General features: G+C 32.2%; 1 protein-coding gene across 2 annotated transcripts in view; it reads right to left on the bottom strand.

Annotated features, from left to right (window-relative positions):
* Positions 1 to 13,200, bottom strand: part of LOC102801969 (intraflagellar transport protein 140 homolog) — a 62,035-nt gene that overhangs the window by 14,730 nt on the left and 34,105 nt on the right. For both annotated transcript variants that reach the window (XM_085502076.1, XM_085502077.1), the window contains exon 19: positions 4,327 to 4,504. In XM_085502076.1, the coding sequence (XP_085358202.1) occupies positions 4,327 to 4,504 (178 nt within the window). The remainder of the gene's footprint in view (positions 1 to 4,326; positions 4,505 to 13,200) is intronic.

Genomic DNA, 13,200 nt, shown 5'->3' with positions numbered 1-13,200 from the left:
TGTAAACCCCACACTTTTACTGTTGCATATAAACTGTAAACCCCACACTTTTACTGTTTGAAATAAATTGTAAACCCCACACTTTTACTGTTGCATATAAATTGTAAACCCCACACTTTTACTGTTGCATATAAATTGTAAACCCCACACTTTTACTGTTTGAAATAAATTGTAAACCCCACACTTTTACTGTTTCATATAAATTGTAAACCCCACACTTTTACTGTTGCATATAAATTGTAAACCCCACACTTTTACTGTTGCATATAAATTGTAAACCCCACACTTTTACTGTTTGAAATAAATTGTAAACCCCACACTTTTACTGTTGCATATAAATTGTAAACCCCACACTTTTACTGTTTTAAATAAATTGTAAACCCCACACTTTTACTGTTCCATATAAATTGTAAACCCCACACTTTTACTGTTTGAAATAAATTGTAAACCCCAGACTTTTACTGTTTGAAATAAATTATAAATCCAACACTTTTACTTTTCCATATAAATTGTAAACCCTACACTTATACTGTTCAATAAATTGGAAAATCCAACACCTTTCCTGTTCCATATAATTTGTAAACCCAACACTTTTATTGTTCTATATAAATTGTAAAACCCCACACTTTTATTGTTCGATATAAATTGTAAACCCTACACTTTTACTGTTCCGTATAAATTGTAAATCCTACACTTTTACTGTTCCATATAAATTGTAAACCCTACACTTTTACTGTTCCATATAAATTGTAAACCCTACACTTTTACTGTTCCATATAAATTGTAAACCCAACACTTTCATTGTTCTATATAAATTGTAAACCCCACACTTTTACTGTTCCATATAAATTGTAACCCCCACACTTTTACTGTCCATATAATTTGTAAACCCAACACTTTCATTGTTCTATATAAATTGTAAACCCCACACTTTTACTGTTCCATATAAATTGTAAACCCCACACTTTTATTGTTCCATATAATTTGTAAACCCTACACTTTTATTGTTCTATATGAATTGTAAACCCCACACTTTTACTGTTCTATATAAATTGTAAACCCCACACTTTTACTGTTCCATATAAATTGTAAACCCTACACTTTTACTGTTTCATATAAATTGTAAACCCAACACTTTCATTGTTCTATATAAACTGTAAACCCCACACTTTTACTGTTCCATATAAATTGTAAACCCCACACTTTTACTGTTCCATATAATTTGTAAACCCAACACTTTCATTGTTCTATATAAATTGTAAACCCCACACTTTTACTGTTCCATATAAATTGTAAACCCCACTTTTATTGTTCCATGTAATTTGTAAACCCTACACTTTTATTGTTCTATATAAATTGTAAACCCCACACTTTTACTGTTCCATATAAATTGTAAACCCCACACTTTTACTGTTCAATAAATTGTAAAATCCAACACTTTTACTGTTCCATATCAATTGTAAACCCCACTTTTACTGTTCCATATAAATTGTAAACCCCACACTTTTACTGTTCCATATAAATTGTAAACCCCCCACTTTTACTGTTCCATATAAATTGTAAACCCCACACTTTTACTGTTGCATATAAACTGTAAACCCCACACTTTTACTGTTTGAAATAAATTGTAAACCCCACACTTTTACTGTTGCATATAAATTGTAAACCCCACACTTTTACTGTTGCATATAAATTGTAAACCCCACACTTTTACTGTTTGAAATAAATTGTAAACCCCACACTTTTACTGTTTCATATAAATTGTAAACCCCACACTTTTACTGTTGCATATAAATTGTAAACCCCACACTTTTACTGTTGCATATAAATTGTAAACCCCACACTTTTACTGTTTGAAATAAATTGTAAACCCCACACTTTTACTGTTGCATATAAATTGTAAACCCCACACTTTTACTGTTTTAAATAAATTGTAAACCCCACACTTTTACTGTTCCATATAAATTGTAAACCCCACACTTTTACTGTTTGAAATAAATTGTAAACCCCAGACTTTTACTGTTTGAAATAAATTATAAATCCAACACTTTTACTTTTCCATATAAATTGTAAACCCTACACTTATACTGTTCAATAAATTGGAAAATCCAACACCTTTCCTGTTCCATATAATTTGTAAACCCAACACTTTTATTGTTCTATATAAATTGTAAAACCCCACACTTTTATTGTTCGATATAAATTGTAAACCCTACACTTTTACTGTTCCGTATAAATTGTAAATCCTACACTTTTACTGTTCCATATAAATTGTAAACCCTACACTTTTACTGTTCCATATAAATTGTAAACCCTACACTTTTACTGTTCCATATAAATTGTAAACCCAACACTTTCATTGTTCTATATAAATTGTAAACCCCACACTTTTACTGTTCCATATAAATTGTAACCCCCACACTTTTACTGTCCATATAATTTGTAAACCCAACACTTTCATTGTTCTATATAAATTGTAAACCCCACACTTTTACTGTTCCATATAAATTGTAAACCCCACACTTTTATTGTTCCATATAATTTGTAAACCCTACACTTTTATTGTTCTATATGAATTGTAAACCCCACACTTTTACTGTTCTATATAAATTGTAAACCCCACACTTTTACTGTTCCATATAAATTGTAAACCCTACACTTTTACTGTTTCATATAAATTGTAAACCCAACACTTTCATTGTTCTATATAAACTGTAAACCCCACACTTTTACTGTTCCATATAAATTGTAAACCCCACACTTTTACTGTTCCATATAATTTGTAAACCCAACACTTTCATTGTTCTATATAAATTGTAAACCCCACACTTTTACTGTTCCATATAAATTGTAAACCCCACTTTTATTGTTCCATGTAATTTGTAAACCCTACACTTTTATTGTTCTATATAAATTGTAAACCCCACACTTTTACTGTTCCATATAAATTGTAAACCCCACACTTTTACTGTTCAATAAATTGTATAATCCAACACTTTTACTGTTCCATATAAATTGTAAACCCCACTTTTACTGTTCCATATAAATTGTAAACCCCACACTTTTACTGTTCCATATAAATTGTAAACCCCCCACTTTTACTGTTCCATATAATTTGTAAACCCTACACTTTTATTGTTCTATATAAATTGTAAACCCCACACTTTTACTGTTCCATATAAATTGTAAACCCCACACTTTTACTGTTCAATAAATTGTAAAATCCAACACCTTTACTGTTCCATATAATTTGTAAACCCAACACTTTTACTGTTCCATATAAATTGTAAACCCCACACTTTTACTGTTCCATATAGATTGTAAACCCCACACTTTTACTGTTCCATATAATTTGTAAACCCAACACTTTCATTGTTCTATATAAATTGTAAACCCCACACTTTTACTGTTCCATATAAATTGTAAACCCAACACTTTCATTGTTCTATATAAACTGTAAACCCCACACTTTTACTGTTCCATATAAATTGTAAACCCCACACTTTTACTGTTCCATATAATTTGTAAACCCAACACTTTCATTGTTCTATATAAATTGTAAACCCCACACTTTTACTGTTCCATATAAATTGTAAACCACACACTTTTATTGTTCCATGTAATTTGTAAACCCTACACTTTTATTGTTCTATATAAATTGTAAACCCCACACTTTTACTGTTCCATATAAATTGTAAACCCCACACTTTTACTGTTCCATATAAATTGTAAACCCCACTTTTACTGTTCCATATAAATTGTAAACCCCACACTTTTACTGTTCCATATAAATTGTAAACCCCACACTTTTACTGTTCCATATAATTTGTAAACCCTACACTTTTATTGTTCTATATAAATTGTAAACCCCACACTTTTACTGTTCCATATAAATTGTAAACCCCACACTTTTACTATTCAATAAATTGTAAAATCTAACACCTTTACTGTTCCATATAATTTGTAAATCCAGCACTTTTACTGTTCCATATAAATTGTAAACCCCACACTTTTACTGTTCCATATAATTTGTAAACCCAACACTTTTATTGTTCTATAAAAATTGTAAACCCCACACTTTTACTGTTCCATATAAATTGTAAACCCCACACTTTTACTGTTCCATATAATTTGTAAACCCAACACTTTTATTGTTCTATATAAATTGTAAACCCTACACTTTTACTGTTCCATATAATTTGTAAACCCTACACTTTTACTGTTCCATACAAATTGTAAACCCCATATTTTATACTATTGTTCAAACTTTTGAACTGAAAAGAGGGTAAACAAATACAACAAATGTAAAATGTGTGTTTAACTTACCAAGAGTCCTAATTGTGAAGCTAATATTGCAACCCTGGCATCAAGTTCTGGTTCTTTGTCAGCTTCTCTCAGTGCCTTAGCCCCTCTAGCATGACCCATATTTCCTAGACAGACTTTGGCAACATCCAACCTTCTGGTCTTTACACACATCTTAGCCATGTTTTCCCAGACAGATTCACTGTAATAAATAAAATAAAAACATGAGATGGAAACTGCTTGGGCTAAAAAAAACAACACTTTGTCTATTCTATAAAAAAGAAAGTTTTGTACATCTATATATTAAAAGAAAATCAAGAATGCATAAATTGAATATCACCGTTAACATTTGCTCTACTATAGTGGCTATAGTTGTGACAAGCAATGTGGGTAAAAAGAAATGTGTCAAATATGTTCTACCAGAAAGATAAGTTAGTTCAGTCATCACAAAAAAAAATGTAATAATGTGTAATTGTACATTATTATTGAATTTCGCAGGATTGGTGGAAGAAAGCACTGGCAACAATATATTTGGCCACAACTTATGAAAACAGGCACCAATGGGTAACAAAATTACACTGAATAGTGTTTGTACTTCTGGTAAGGTGAAGAAGACAGTAGGCGGTCACCAACATCCACTTGGAGGGAAGATCACTTGGAGAAAAGATCACTTGGAGAAAAGATCACTTGGAGGAAAGATCACTTGGAGGAACTTTGAGCAGATTTGAATGAAGAGATAAGTATGTAACTGGGACTATTGTTTGTATACCTTACAATGTAATGTGTTCCATTCCGTCTAGTCTTTGGAATATCTTAGTCAGACTGAGGAAAAGCATTTCAAACATGAGCGACTTTTCACCATGACATAGTATACGGTGAAAAATATTTACATCCATCTTTGCAAGTAATGCATAAGAAAAACTTGTGTTATGACATTCAAGATAGCAAGACAGTGAAGAGTAGCAAAGTCACTTGATTAACCACCTACTTCTAGTCACTAATGAGGAATTCTTAGTTCTGAAGCACTCAGGAGAGCTGAGGCGGTTTATGTGTTTTGTTTGTATGTGTGTCAGCACATCCACTCAAAAAGTTGAGCACAAATTTTCAGAAAGTGATTCAAAAGTGGTTATGACAATGACTAATCAAATATACTTTAAGAGAAAGCTGGATCTGGTTGCCATGGAGATATGAATTCTTCACCATTAATTGCCAGATAGTACTTTGCAGCATGGCATAGGTTTGCATTCTTGGGGTGTTAAAAATAAAACAAACCATCTAGCTATAGCTACATCCATAATTTGGATGTAGAGAATTAAGATAGCATATGTCCTGATGAATGATTCCGTAACAAGTTCCAATGTTGAGATAGCAAATGTCTTATTGATTCCACAACCAGTTTGAAATGTTGAGATAGCAAACATCTTAATGATTCCGTAACCAGTTTGAAATGTTGAGATAGCAAATGTCTTATTGATTCCACAACCAGTTTGAAATGTTGAGATAGCAAACATCTTAATGATTCCGTAACCAGTTTGAAATGTTGAGATAGCAAACATCTTCATGATTCCGTAACCAGTTTGAAATGTTGAGATAGCAAACATCTTATTGATTCCACAACCAGTTTGAAATGTTGAGATAGCAAACATCTTAATGATTCCACAACCAGTTTGAAATGTTGAGATAGCAAACATCTTAATGATTCCACAACCAGTTTGAAATGTTGAGATAGCAAACATCTTATTGATTCCACAACCAGTTTGAAATGTTGAGATAGCAAACATCTTAATGATTCCGTAACCAGTTTGGAACATTGAGATAGCAAACATCTTAATGATTCCGTAACCAGTTTGAAATGTTGAGATAGCAAACATCTTAATGATTCCGTAACCAGTTTGAAATGTTGAGATAGCAAACATCTTAATGATTCCATAACCAGTTTGAAATGTTGAGATAGCAAACATCTTAATGATTCCATAACCAGTTTGAAATGTTGAGATAGCAAACATCTTAATGATTCCACAACCAGTTTGGAACATTGAGATAGCAAACATCTTAATGATTCCGTAACCAGTTTGAAATGTTGAGATAGCAAAAATCTTAATGATTCCGTAACGAGTTTGAAATGTTGAGATAGCAAACATCTTAATGATTCTGTAACCAGTTTGAAATGTTGAGATAGCAAACATCTTAATGATTCCATAACCAGTTTGAAATGTTGAGATAGCAAACATCTTAATGATTCCGTAACCAGTTTGAAATGTTGAGATAGCAAACATCTTATTGATTCCACAACCAGTTTGAAATGTTGAGATAGCAAAAATCTTAATGATTCCATAACCAGTTTGAAATGTTGAGATAGCAAACATCTTAATGATTCCATAACCAGTTTGAAATGTTGAGATAGCAAACATCTTATTGATTCCACAACCAGTTTGAAATGTTGAGATAGCAAAAATCTTAATGATTCCGTAACCAGTTTGAAATGTTGAGATAGCAAACATCTTATTGATTCCACAACCAGTTTGAAATGTTGAGATAGCAAACATCTTAATGATTCCGTAACCAGTTTGGAACATTGAGATAGCAAACATCTTAATGATTCCATAACCAGTTTGAAATGTTGAGATAGCAAACATCTTAATGATTCCGTAACCAGTTTGAAATGTTGAGATAGCAAACATCTTATTGATTCCACAACCAGTTTGAAATGTTGAGATAGCAAACATCTTATTGATTCCACAACCAGTTTGAAATGTTGAGATAGCAAACATCTTAATGATTCCGTAACCAGTTTGGAACATTGAGATAGCAAACATCTTAATGATTCCATAACCAGTTTGAAATGTTGAGATAGCAAACATCTTAATGATTCCGTAACCAGTTTGAAATGTTGAGATAGCAAACATCTTATTGATTCCACAACCAGTTTGAAATGTTGAGATAGCAAACATCTTATTGATTCCACAACCAGTTTGAAATGTTGAGATAGCAAACATCTTAATGATTCCGTAACCAGTTTGAAATGTTGAGATAGCAAACATCTTAATGATTCTGTAACCAGTTTGAAATGTTGAGATGGCAAACATCTTAATGATTCCATAACCAGTTTGAAATGTTGAGATAGCAAACATCTTAATGATTCCGTAACCAGTTTGAAATGTTGAGATAGCAAACATCTTATTGATTCCACAACCAGTTTGAAATGTTGAGATAGCAAACATCTTAATGATTCCGTAACCAGTTTGAAATGTTGAGATAGCAAACATCTTATTGATTCCACAACCAGTTTGGAACATTGAGATAGCAAACATCTTAATGATTCCGTAACCAGTTTGAAATGTTGAGATAGCCAACATCTTAATGATTCCGTCACCAGTTTGAAATGTTGAGATAGCAAACATCTTATTGATTCCACAACCAGTTTGGAACATTGAGATAGCAAACATCTTAATGATTCCGTAACCAGTTTGAAATGTTGAGATAGCAAAAATCTTAATGATTCTGTAACCAGTTTGAAATGTTGAGATAGCAAACATCTTAATGATTCCATAACCAGTTTGAAATGTTGAGATAGCAAACATCTTAATGATTCCGTAACCAGTTTGAAATGTTGAGATAGCAAACATCTTAATGATTCCGTAACCAGTTTGAAATGTTGAGATAGCAAACATCTTAATGATTCCATAACCAGTTTGAAATGTTGAGATAGCAAACATCTTAATGATTTCGTAACCAGTTTGAAATGTTGAGATAGCAAACATCTTATTGATTCCACAACCAGTTTGAAATGTTGAGATAGCAAACATCTTAATAATTCCGTAACCAGTTTGAAATGTTGAGATAGCAAACATCTTAATGATTCCATAACCAGTTTGAAATGTTGAGATAGCAAACATCTTATTGATTCCATAACCAGTTTGAAATGTTGAGATAGCAAACATCTTAATGATTCCATCACCAGTTTGAAATGTTGAGATAGCAAAAATCTTATTGATTCCACAACCAGTTTGAAATGTTGAGATAGCAAACATCTTAATAATTCCGTAACCAGTTTGAAATGTTGAGATAGCAAACATCTTAATGATTCCATAACCAGTTTGAAATGTTGAGATAGCAAACATCTTATTGATTCCATAACCAGTTTGAAATGTTGAGATAGCAAACATCTTAATGATTCCACAACCAGTTTGAAATGTTGAGATAGCAAACATCTTATTGATTCCATAACCAGTTTGAAATGTTGAGATAGCAAACATCTTAATGATTCCATAACCAGTTTGAAATGTTGAGATAGCAAACATCTTAATGATTCCGTAACCAGTTTGAAATGTTGAGATAGCAAACATCTTATTGATTCCACAACCAGTTTGAAATGTTGAGATAGCAAACATCTTAATAATTCCGTAACCAGTTTGAAATGTTGAGATAGAAAACGTCTTAATGATTCCACAACCAGTTTGAAATGTTGAGATAGCAAACATCTTAATAATTCCGTAACCAGTTTGAAATGTTGAGATAGCAAACATCTTATTGATTCCACAACCAGTTTGAAATGTTGAGATAGCAAACATCTTAATAATTCCGTAACCAGTTTGAAATGTTGAGATAGCAAAAATCTTAATGATTCCATAACCAGTTTGAAATGTTGAGATAGCAAACATCTTAATGATTCCGTAACCAGTTTGGAACATTGAGATAGCAAACATCTTAATGATTCCGTAACCAGTTTGAAATGTTGAGATAGCAAACATCTTAATGATTCCGTAACCAGTTTGAAATGTTGAGATAGCAAACATCTTATTGATTCCACAACCAGTTTGAAATGTTGAGATAGCAAAAATCTTAATGATTCCATAACCAGTTTGAAATGTTGAGATAGCAAACATCTTAATGATTCCATAACCAGTTTGAAATGTTGAGATAGCAAACATCTTATTGATTCCACAACCAGTTTGAAATGTTGAGATAGCAAAAATCTTAATGATTCCGTAACCAGTTTGAAATGTTGAGATAGCAAACATCTTATTGATTCCACAACCAGTTTGAAATGTTGAGATAGCAAACATCTTAATGATTCCGTAACCAGTTTGGAACATTGAGATAGCAAACATCTTAATGATTCCATAACCAGTTTGAAATGTTGAGATAGCAAACATCTTAATGATTCCGTAACCAGTTTGAAATGTTGAGATAGCAAACATCTTATTGATTCCACAACCAGTTTGAAATGTTGAGATAGCAAACATCTTATTGATTCCACAACCAGTTTGAAATGTTGAGATAGCAAACATCTTAATGATTCCGTAACCAGTTTGAAATGTTGAGATAGCAAACATCTTAATGATTCTGTAACCAGTTTGAAATGTTGAGATAGCAAACATCTTAATGATTCCGTAACCAGTTTGGAACATTGAGATAGCAAACATCTTAATGATTCCGTAACCAGTTTGAAATGTTGAGATAGCAAACATCTTAATGATTCCGTAACCAGTTTGAAATGTTGAGATAGCAAACATCTTATTGATTCCACAACCAGTTTGAAATGTTGAGATAGCAAAAATCTTAATGATTCCATAACCAGTTTGAAATGTTGAGATAGCAAACATCTTAATGATTCCATAACCAGTTTGAAATGTTGAGATAGCAAACATCTTATTGATTCCACAACCAGTTTGAAATGTTGAGATAGCAAAAATCTTAATGATTCCGTAACCAGTTTGAAATGTTGAGATAGCAAACATCTTATTGATTCCACAACCAGTTTGAAATGTTGAGATAGCAAACATCTTAATGATTCCGTAACCAGTTTGGAACATTGAGATAGCAAACATCTTAATGATTCCATAACCAGTTTGAAATGTTGAGATAGCAAACATCTTAATGATTCCGTAACCAGTTTGAAATGTTGAGATAGCAAACATCTTATTGATTCCACAACCAGTTTGAAATGTTGAGATAGCAAACATCTTATTGATTCCACAACCAGTTTGAAATGTTGAGATAGCAAACATCTTAATGATTCCGTAACCAGTTTGAAATGTTGAGATAGCAAACATCTTAATGATTCTGTAACCAGTTTGAAATGTTGAGATGGCAAACATCTTAATGATTCCATAACCAGTTTGAAATGTTGAGATAGCAAACATCTTAATGATTCCGTAACCAGTTTGAAATGTTGAGATAGCAAACATCTTATTGATTCCACAACCAGTTTGAAATGTTGAGATAGCAAACATCTTAATGATTCCGTAACCAGTTTGAAATGTTGAGATAGCAAACATCTTATTGATTCCACAACCAGTTTGGAACATTGAGATAGCAAACATCTTAATGATTCCGTAACCAGTTTGAAATGTTGAGATAGCCAACATCTTAATGATTCCGTCACCAGTTTGAAATGTTGAGATAGCAAACATCTTATTGATTCCACAACCAGTTTGGAACATTGAGATAGCAAACATCTTAATGATTCCGTAACCAGTTTGAAATGTTGAGATAGCAAAAATCTTAATGATTCTGTAACCAGTTTGAAATGTTGAGATAGCAAACATCTTAATGATTCCATAACCAGTTTGAAATGTTGAGATAGCAAACATCTTAATGATTCCGTAACCAGTTTGAAATGTTGAGATAGCAAACATCTTAATGATTCCGTAACCAGTTTGAAATGTTGAGATAGCAAACATCTTAATGATTCCATAACCAGTTTGAAATGTTGAGATAGCAAACATCTTAATGATTTCGTAACCAGTTTGAAATGTTGAGATAGCAAACATCTTATTGATTCCACAACCAGTTTGAAATGTTGAGATAGCAAACATCTTAATAATTCCGTAACCAGTTTGAAATGTTGAGATAGCAAACATCTTAATGATTCCATAACCAGTTTGAAATGTTGAGATAGCAAACATCTTATTGATTCCATAACCAGTTTGAAATGTTGAGATAGCAAACATCTTAATGATTCCATCACCAGTTTGAAATGTTGAGATAGCAAAAATCTTATTGATTCCACAACCAGTTTGAAATGTTGAGATAGCAAACATCTTAATAATTCCGTAACCAGTTTGAAATGTTGAGATAGCAAACATCTTAATGATTCCATAACCAGTTTGAAATGTTGAGATAGCAAACATCTTATTGATTCCATAACCAGTTTGAAATGTTGAGATAGCAAACATCTTAATGATTCCACAACCAGTTTGAAATGTTGAGATAGCAAACATCTTATTGATTCCATAACCAGTTTGAAATGTTGAGATAGCAAACATCTTAATGATTCCATAACCAGTTTGAAATGTTGAGATAGCAAACATCTTAATGATTCCGTAACCAGTTTGAAATGTTGAGATAGCAAACATCTTATTGATTCCACAACCAGTTTGAAATGTTGAGATAGCAAACATCTTAATAATTCCGTAACCAGTTTGAAATGTTGAGATAGAAAACGTCTTAATGATTCCACAACCAGTTTGAAATGTTGAGATAGCAAACATCTTAATAATTCCGTAACCAGTTTGAAATGTTGAGATAGCAAACATCTTATTGATTCCACAACCAGTTTGAAATGTTGAGATAGCAAACATCTTAATAATTCCGTAACCAGTTTGAAATGTTGAGATAGCAAAAATCTTAATGATTCCATAACCAGTTTGAAATGTTGAGATAGCAAACATCTTATTGATTCCACAACCAGTTTGAAATGTTGAGATAGCAAACATCTTAATGATTCCGTAACCAGTTTGGAACATTGAGATAGCAAACATCTTAATGATTCCGTAACCAGTTTGAAATGTTGAGATAGCAAACATCTTAATGATTCCGTAACCAGTTTGAATTGTTGAGATAGCAAACATCTTAATGATTCCGTAACCAGTTTGAAATGTTGAGATAGCAAACATCTTATTGATTTCGTCACCAGTTTGAAATGTTGAGATAGCAAACATCTTAATGATTCTGTAACCAGTTTGAAATGTTGAGATAGCAAACATCTTAATGATTCCACAACCAGTTTGGAACATTGAGATAGCAAACATCTTAATGATTCCGTAACCAGTTTGAAATGTTGAGATAGCAAACATCTTAATGATTCCGTCACCAGTTTGAAATGTTGAGATAGCAAACATCTTATTGATTCCACAACCAGTTTGAAATGTTGAGATAGCAAACATCTTAATGATTCCGTAACCAGTTTGAAATGTTGAGATAGCAAACATCTTAATGATTCCACAACCAGTTTGAAATGTTGAGATAGCAAACATCTTAATGATTCCACGACCAGTTTGGAACATTGAGATAGCAAACATCTTAATGATTCCGTAACCAGTTTGAAATGTTGAGATAGCAAACATCTTAATGATTCCGTAACCAGTTTGAAATGTTGAGATAGCAAACATCTTAATGATTCCACAACCAGTTTGGAACATTGAGATAGCAAACATCTTAATGATTCCATAACCAGTTTGGAACATTGAGATAGCAAACATCTTAATGATTCCGTAACCAGTTTGAAATGTTGAGATAGCAAACATCTTATTGATTCCACAATCAGTTTGAAATGTTGAGATAGCAAAGGTCTTAATGATTCCGTAACCAGTTTGAAATGTTGAGATAGCAAACATCTTAATGATTCCGTAACCAGTTTGAAATGTTGAGATAGCAAACATCTTAATGATTCCACAACTAGTTTGAAATGTTGAGATAGCAAACATCTTAATGATTCAACAACCAGTTTGAAATGTTGAGATAGCAAACATCTTATTGATTCCACAACCAGTTTGAAATGTTGAGATAGCAAAGGTCTTAATGATTCTGTAACCAGTTTGAAATGTTGAGATAGCAAACATCTTATTGATTTCACAACCAGTTTGAAATGTTGAGATAGCAAACATCTTATTG

Source organism: Saccoglossus kowalevskii, chromosome 8 (genome assembly GCF_978046115.1).
Source record: "Saccoglossus kowalevskii chromosome 8, keSacKowa6.1, whole genome shotgun sequence".
In the NCBI taxonomy this organism is placed as follows: domain Eukaryota; kingdom Metazoa; phylum Hemichordata; class Enteropneusta; family Harrimaniidae; genus Saccoglossus; species Saccoglossus kowalevskii.
Note: the sequence above shows the minus strand (reverse complement) of the source record. Positions and strands in the feature narration are given on the sequence as shown.